This window comes from Ciona intestinalis, chromosome 5, assembly GCF_000224145.3.
Source record: "Ciona intestinalis chromosome 5, KH, whole genome shotgun sequence".
Taxonomy (NCBI): domain Eukaryota; kingdom Metazoa; phylum Chordata; class Ascidiacea; order Phlebobranchia; family Cionidae; genus Ciona; species Ciona intestinalis.
The window spans coordinates 617866-626434 of NC_020170.2; the positions used below are offsets into that span (position 1 = coordinate 617866).

The window sequence follows — 8569 nt, forward strand, 5'->3', positions numbered from 1 at the left end:
AGGCCTTGTACCCATTACCTAATGGTTACAGGCAGGCGCGCTAACCACTACGCCACGGCGCCGGACGTGGTTGCTGCATGCACTGAGCCTGTACAGCGTTTTTTATTCAAGTAACTGTGAATAAACATGTGTGTAGTAGTGTAGGATATAAAAATTAATGTTTAAAAACATAATTGGTAATAAAATTAAACTTCATAATTCTAAACCATTAGAGTACAAATAATTGTATAATTTCTATTTTAAAGGAATCTGCTGCAACAGAAATCCCGAAAAGTCCGATGAAACAAGCAACCAATGATATTTCTCATCTTGTTCGTAGAAAGGTAGTTTATTGAATAAAACTTAGATGATAATGAAGGTTATAAAGGCTGTATTTCCGAACTTGCACTTGATTACACAAATATATTTTGTTCTTGATATCTAATTATTTATCATGATAAATTATTTTTAAACACTAATGTTCTAGCACGAAAAACGCCAGTCTATTCTGTTTAGCATAAAATTAATTCTTGGCGTAATTTAAAGTTTTTAGCCATTTATGTCTGTTATTTTGAAACAGATAAGCAGTCGTATTAAACTGGATTAACTGTGAACTTCCGCAAACATGAATAGAAATTTGTTTCCACAGCGTTCCTCACCCGATGATGAATCGAATGGAGTTTCAAATGAAACTGCTTCAACCAAGAAAATGAAGCAAGAAAATGAACCAACTGCTGTCATTCAAAGCAATGGAAACCACAATTCTGTGAAGGAAGTTACTGCGAATGGAAGCAATGAAAAGGTCTAGTATTTTAGTTGTTTGTGTCTTGAAAAGAGGTTCTCTTGGGCTTTAGTAAAATTTTGTAAATAAAAAGTTGTTTTAAAATAATTAAAAAAAATGTTTAAAAATAAGTGAAAATCACTGAAATAGGACTGTAGGTGAATTAACACAACCGTTATTTGGGAAGTTCAATTTCAGTTTTCAGAACCAAGTGGTCTGGTGGTCTACATGAATATTGCTTATATATTTTGTGAGCACCTCTACTAATTCTGCTTTATTTTACAGTGAGCCAGGATTTAAAGTTCTTTCATGCTGATTAAAAACAGTTCCATTTTTTTTTCTACCACTGCCATTTGTTTGTACATTGCGTTCTCCCAATAAATTGTGTTTAACTGCATCAATGAGTATTGTAAGATGAAATTCTTGACCTACACCAATGAGTTAGTTACAGGCAAGAGCTGGAAAAAGTTTTACTTTGCTTTGTAATCTGGCCATTTATACATTTGCATATAGAAAAAATAAGGTTAAGTTGCTTGGTAAGTCCCATGTTTAATAAATACTACGGAGTGTGTGACTTAGTGGTAATATGTGTGAAATAAGGAAGTCTATTTTAAATGACCAATGTTTGACGATTTGGTTGAAAGTGATATGGTATAGGTCATTGCCCCCGCGTGACAAGTAAGTTCTATACGTTTGTAAAAATACCTTTTTTTAACTTTTTAAACATGTACACTGTTTTGAAATAATACTGGTTTATAATAAGACTGAATACAGAATAGCTAAGTTGACTAAACTTTATATTTTTGCCTTTACATTCTTTTTTGTACAGATATACATATTCAACCACAATCAGGTCATTTTACGATAACTTTTAATATGAAACTACACAGGGTTTTTCACAACAAAATCGAATAGAAATCGGAGCACTTATAAAACATCCAATGGAATGAATAATAAAACATTTAAATTGCTGATTGGATAGAATTAAAATTGCAACCAGCCACAGTGACTTAATGCTTCACAATTTTCAACATTTGATGATAAAATTATAAATTGCACCAATGATAAAATGTGATTTATGACGATAATAATTGCAGTGTTAAAATGGTTCTCAACTGCGAAAAATTAAAATGTGTTTTTCGACCTCATATCCAGCACCACGCCCCACACATCGAAGATAAATTCTTGCGGGAATCCAAATTCCCCAAGCTGATCATTCAAAGAAGAAACAAACTCATCTGGATTGTTTTTGCTCTTCCCACATTCCCATATTGTACTTGCTGTAATAATACTTAATAAGAAACTTTCTTGCACTTGCAGAGCAAAATATGGTAATTAAAAAAAAATATGATACGCTGATAACGCTACGACTCATTATTACATCAAATGTCAAATCTACCCCAGGGACCATGCGTCCTGTGCATTAGTTGTCAAACTATGTGCCATTAAACTTTTACTAGTTATTAATTAATAGAAAAGTTGGCATATGTTATTAAAAATATATGTTTTTTATAAAAAATCCAAGTTTTGCTATGCTGTAAAAAGTTTGTGAACTCATGGTAAGGTGTTTAAATAATTATAGTCATATTATATATATTATGCAGTTGATTTCACAATACAGTAACCTACCATGTTGCAGACACGGCACATAACTAAAGAAAGCAAGCACACTCACATAAATCAGCATCCCGTATTCCCATGAAACTTTCTAATAAATCTTCGATCCTCGCAACAGCTTTGCCATCATCTTCCGAAGGCTGGAATATACATAAGTTTTTACGTTTTTTTTTATTTAAATAATCATTATAGCAATATGTTTAAAAGTTATTAAGTTTAACGAGTTGCAACATGTCTTTTTTAATGCTTAAAATACATAAGAGAAATATATGTGACATACTGGTATTAGTATAACACTTTTATATAAATAAATTTCAGACCAATGTTGGCATTTGTTTTTAACAGATTGCTATATAATGGCTAATAAAATACCAAATGTATCTAAAAATAGAACCACACCGAACATAAAAGTTGACCAACATTACCATTGTTTTAGATATTCAATGTAAAATTATCAGCAAACATTAATACTTACAGCTTCTTCCAATGTGGCAGGACCTTTAGACCGTAGACGTACAGTTGACTTGCCTGTCCCAAGGTTGTTACTGCTTGGAGCTGCCTTACCTGCCCCACGTTGCGCAATCATGTCTGTACATATAAAACAACTTGGTAAAGTTATTCCATAATACATATACATACAAACTTACACAAGGTGTATATTTATATAAAGTAGGGTGGGGGAAGATGGGACACCTTTAGCACACAATATTTAAATATCCTGATCGTGCAATTATAAACGGTCCAAGGGAGTCGTAAGAATACGGATGTATAATTCTTTGAATGTTGTTTGTTTACTATCAAATGTGACGCCCACCCTACTATACAAATGTATGAGCTACTTAAATTTATTAAATAAATTAACGTCACTGATTTGACCACACATGGTAAGACAATTTATAATGCAGATGTTCATAGTGCCCACTTACTAGTTACCAGATACATAACACTATAACAGTTAGACTGTGGTTGATTGTTTTTTATAATTTATTTTTTAATAGCTTACAATTTGAGAGCAGTGACCATTCAGAACATAGGAACTCCCAATGGTGGCAACATTGGGCCTTGAACCTAAAACCTTTGGTTGTAAGCTACGCTATGATTATTATTCATCAATATCGTCTTAGTGATCTTACCAAATCCTTTCTTAGGTTCCACCAGTGTGAGAAGAAATGTTGTGTTGAGTGGAATGTCCTTGAGTTGTTTAGCTACCTGGAAATGTCTTGTTCCAACAGTAGACACATTGTCTATTGATTCAATATGATCACCAACACAAACTGTTTCATATTTCTCAACAACTGAACCAGCCTACGAAAGATGAAAAATGGGTAATTAAATGAATGTAATTTATTTACCTCAGGTGGCGGGGCAACAAGAGTCGTTTTAACATTGGTGTTCTGTCGCATACACCTCAAGCTCAAGTTCCTTTACGTGAAAATACATTACATTTTGAATAATAAGTATAATAAATTCATAAGTATGCCTATCGATGTCGGTTAGCAAGGCTATTTATTTAACATTATAAACATGAAATAATTAAGCAAAAAATATTAATATAAAATGTTTGATGAACCAATTAAAATAAAATGAAATAAATAGATTCTTTTAAATACTCCTAGCCAACCACTTGTCCACTGCATACACGAGTTATAATGATCATCTTACTGTAACAGTTTAATTTAAAAGATAAACCAAGTAGTTTAAACTCTTAATGTAATAATATTGCTCATGAATGGATTACATTCATACTGACACACATGACTGGAAAGCAAAGCGGATTTGTTTTGCTAAGATTATTTTTTTAGACGAGTGTTGCTAAGTGACCTTTGTTAAAGTAAGTGCATCATAAATGAGCCATGAAAACCAAACCCACATTCAAACCAATCTAATCACATCTTTAGGCTAATTTTCATATCAGGGTTTGGTGTGCTATTAATACCCCATGCAAAACTGGTTGTACCATGTCTGCGTGGGAATAAATTCAAAATAATTGTTCGAATATATTAAGTGTAGCAGTCAATATAGTAAACTAACTCACTGCGGCCTTAACTTCAGGACATGTGACACAATTTGTGATGGGAACTCGTATAAAATAAAATAGTTCATATGAACCTGCATTTATAATTAATTAGCCTACTAATTGATTATCCCAAAATAAACACCGTTTTATTATTTATTCTACATTTCACAACAACAGGTGTCTCGTATTGATAAATAGGATTACTTAGTAGTGAACCTGTCCCAGCTGCTATACACATGTTCCAAGCAGCTACTAAAGGAATCTGATGTAAAGTCACCACTTACCCGAATTCGTTTGACAAATGGATAACCAGCTCCATTATCGGTAATTGTCAACCCAAGAGCTGCTTCAGACTTGGTTAGGGTTAAAACTTTCTTTTCACCTAGTTACAATAAACAAGGCTTATATCACTTGTGTTTTTAAGTCACATAATCAATATCCAATCAAAGGTAAAAAATAGACATGTTTTACTTACACACTAAACACCTATGTCAGGTTAGATATGGCTGTTTTTATACACCAAAGATCAAACACATTTTACCTTCTTAAGCTGCCTGTCAAAGTAAAAAAAACATGTGTGTTCTTATCAAACAGACATGAGTCCTATATATACTTTAATATTCTGATTATGCATTTTGAAACATAAATATTATGTCATTACACAATGACAATGGCTGTAAACAAACCTTTGGTGTGCACAAATATGAAATCATCCAAACCGATTTGTGCCCCAAGCAATCTCTCCATATCACACTTGTGAGTGTTCAATGTACAGAAGATTATCTATGTTAAAAACAGATCTTTCAACATCAAATCATGACAAAGTGCGTAAACTCTATATTAATCTATATTTGCTTGTTAGTTACAAAATATTTTTAGGATTCAGGCTGAACTTTAAGACCATAAATTTTGGAACCATGTATGTTAGTTCAGATAACTAAACAATTTATGACAATTTTATTTTAAAATTTTTTCAGAATGGTGTTTTGGTTAACTTAAAATAAATATCAGTCCCAGTAAACCTATGCAAGGCATATAATATCAATATTTATTTATTATTTAAGACTAAATGAGCATGACTTTCACTTCTCATATGAAGAGTGGAGTTAGTTTTATGAAGAGAGTTTTTGTTTTTAAATAAATAAATGTATTTAACCATCCTCTGTTAAAACCAACCATGTCTTTACCCAAACGTGCAACATTATTAAAAAAATTAAAAGGAAGCTTTTTAACATGAAAATAAAAAACATCGACCTTTGATTCAAATGAAATTTATCAACAATTGACTAATTATTTTAAAATATGCCATTTAGATCCATTCTTATGCAAATTTTAAATTAGTGGCAAAAAATAGGCTGCAGGGTACTGTACTGGTGTTAAACTAATCATCAACAGACAGCTAATGGCACATTGACTTGGCAAAGTGGTGAACCAAATTTAATCATTTTTCATTAAGGGATTAATATTTCTTAAATAGTTTATTGGTTTCTTTTACCTCTGAAACAGGAATATTAAAAGCTTCAGAAAGTTTCTTGTAAAGTTCTTTAACGTTTGAAAAACCTTCAATACTTGCTGTTGGGCTTCCTTGAGCAAGCTGCATTATACAGTTGATAAGTTATACATTAAAACAGAATTTTAATTTTTGTTTAATAAACCCCATTTTTGTCGAAAAGACTAATAAAGTCATTTTTACACCTTAATTGACGTACCTTGGTTAAATGATAGACTAAACTTCCTTATAAAATGTTGAATTAACTAGAACATTGTGAGTTTATGTTTGGGTTCAACAAATAACAATCACTAACACTTTTTCATACGGTTAATTTCCTCCATTTATTTTTGGATAACTATTTTAGTAATAGAAGAGATAAGTATATCTCTCTCTCTATAAATATAATAAATATATATATCATACAACTCAAGTGGTCTACATTTTGTAAAAGATAATACTAGCAATTAGCAATACACTGTTAAGTTTAATATAATAACCTGTGCATTGAAAACCAGTTTTTGTTTCACAGCATTATCTTCAAGAGAAGCTGTTACAGCTGGTGCTGGTGGTGGTTGAGGTTTGGTTGCCACCACTTTGTCTTTCTTTTTACGAAAGAGACTGCTGAACGGCATCTTACGCAATGTTTTGTTTATTCAATACAAATATGTCATCTACTATTAATAAAGAACCAGTCTTTATTTGGCACACACGATTTTGAATTCAACCTGCGGTAACAACAGCATGAGTTTCAAAAATTATTGACCTAAATAAACCATGAATTATTAAGTAAAGCATATGTTTATTTAGTAATTCTATCATAGCAACCATAGCACCAGCCTAACATTCAAGCGATACATATATTTAAAATCATCATCATTGTGTGGGTAAACGGTAAATAATGAATATGTAGGTGAACAATTATGAGATAGCTGACAACAGCATTTTAATTGAAGCAGACTTGTGGGTTGGTGTTATTTTAAACATCTTGTGCCGGATTAAGAGTTACCACATAAATAGACATATTATGTCATTTGTCAATACGACTAATAAACCTAGTATCCTCTGATTAAGACTAACGTGTGATTTCTAGTAATGCCTAAATCATTAAAAACGTAGGTAAAAAGCAATTATGGGTAATAAAATGACATAGAAAATTAAGTATTTCATACCAAAACTGGTTTGCAGATTATTCTTAACACACCATACGGTACAATACAATAAATTGCTTAAGATATATTTGGGGACGATAAGTTACGAAAGTAACTGTCCGAAGTTATAGGGCAGTTAGCCGGTATTCCCCGTGGGGCGACGACGGCGACGTTACAGGTTAAGCAACACATTATAGTAGGTTTGGTGGATGATCATTTTTCACTATAAACTAAAGCTGATCTAAAATACATTCAGAAACCTTTTACCAACCACAGTTTTGATACTACTCCTAACACTTCACAAGAGTACTTAGCCTACACAGCTTCCATAGCAATACAATATAATCAGACAGCTTATGTGACAAATTTCATGCCAGAAATAATTACGTCATCAATGCAGTGTTGCTCGGTATGTAATAAAAATTCTACAATATATATACATGAAAGCACATTGCTAGTGAAAAAGCATGTACCATCATAAAATAATTTTTTAAGAAGATGTGTATACAACTCTTTAAACTTTTGTTAAATTAAAAAGTTGAATGAATGAATGCAACTTACATTATCCTAGCGTGGCCGGAAAACGTCAGTCGTGTTAATACACCTCGTGCGTCACCAAGTTACTTTGTAGGTGAATTTTTTTATGTATGGCTGATAATTTGGAAAACACATTAGTAACCACTGGGTTGAAGCAATTGCCGTTTTGCCCAAGGACACATACGCGATACGTCCATAATGAAAGCAGCGACGAGGCTTGAATCCATTACCTCTTGGTTACAGGCAGGCGCACTAATCTCTTTGCCACGCCACCGGAAGCTACACTAGTTAACCACAGAAAGTACATCATTGACACTTGTGCAACTCTCACACAATCTCCGTTATTGGTGATGTAATTTTGATAATTAGATTGTACCGATAAAACATTTCTTTCATTTTCTGCAAATGTAAAACTCACTTGTCACATCATTCTGTTTGTAGTTTCAATTTTAACAAATAAGCGTGAAGTTCAGTACAGTACATATATACATACACTCTATCATGGTAATTAACCTGACAATCATTAAGTTATTAAGTTATTGCACGTGCGAAGATATATCGTTAATACATTATGCGATTTCTCCTAATAACAATTCGTTGATAAACGACCCAACGATTCTGACACGAACTCTCAGTACTTTTGATTTTGCCACTGCTATGAGAAACTCGATGATAAGCTAGTGATGGCAAGGATTTAGAGATAATTACTTAAACTACTGATGATTCCTTTGCAATTTTATGTAATAACACCGACGGTCAAACCTTCTATACTAATATAGTAGGGTGGGGAAAAATGGGACACCTTTTTATTCTATTTTCTCGTCCAAGTAGTAAGCACAGAATATTTAAAGAAATGAAACCGTATCCTCATATTTTTTCATATATTTTGATAAGAAAATAAAATGTATGTGGTTGAATTAAACAACTTATATTATAAATTATTTTATACTCATTATATATAAACTTTAAAAAAGACAGTGTTAGATTTCTATGACTGT

The 8569-nt window shown here is 32.2% G+C and overlaps 2 protein-coding genes across 3 annotated transcripts in view; one reads left to right on the top strand and one right to left on the bottom strand.

Annotated features, from left to right (window-relative positions):
- Positions 1–1158, top strand: part of LOC100180522 (protein HGV2-like) — a 7901-nt gene extending 6743 nt beyond the window's left edge. For both annotated transcript variants that reach the window (XR_003395892.1, XR_003395893.1), the window contains 3 exons: positions 246–323; positions 629–781; positions 1046–1158. The gene's annotated coding sequence lies outside the window, so the exon portion shown is untranslated. The remainder of the gene's footprint in view (positions 1–245; positions 324–628; positions 782–1045) is intronic.
- Positions 1159–1610: 452 nt separating this feature from the next.
- On the bottom strand, positions 1611–6645 carry LOC100186863 (PDZ domain-containing protein GIPC1). Its single transcript, XM_002123695.5, has 8 exons — positions 6384–6645; positions 5890–5988; positions 5081–5177; positions 4679–4776; positions 3511–3682; positions 2853–2965; positions 2436–2517; positions 1611–2040 (listed from the first exon to the last, which is right to left on the bottom strand). Exons 1-8 carry the CDS (start codon positions 6516–6518, stop codon positions 1886–1888), a joined length of 951 nt encoding a protein of 316 aa, XP_002123731.1. The 5' UTR covers positions 6519–6645; the 3' UTR covers positions 1611–1885.
- Between the last annotated feature and the right edge of the window lie 1924 nt (positions 6646–8569).

Coding starts and splice junctions, on each gene's coding strand:
- LOC100186863 (XM_002123695.5), bottom strand. CDS start 6,518: ATGCCGTTCAGCAGTCTCTTTCGTAAAAAGAAAGACAAAGTGGTGGCA. Junction 5,989..6,383: donor AACTGGTTTTCAATGCACAG/GTTATTATATTA, acceptor TGTATAATGCAG/CTTGCTCAAGGAAGCCCAAC. Junction 2,966..3,510: donor GGAACCTAAGAAAGGATTTG/GTAAGATCACTA, acceptor TTATATGTACAG/ACATGATTGCGCAACGTGGG.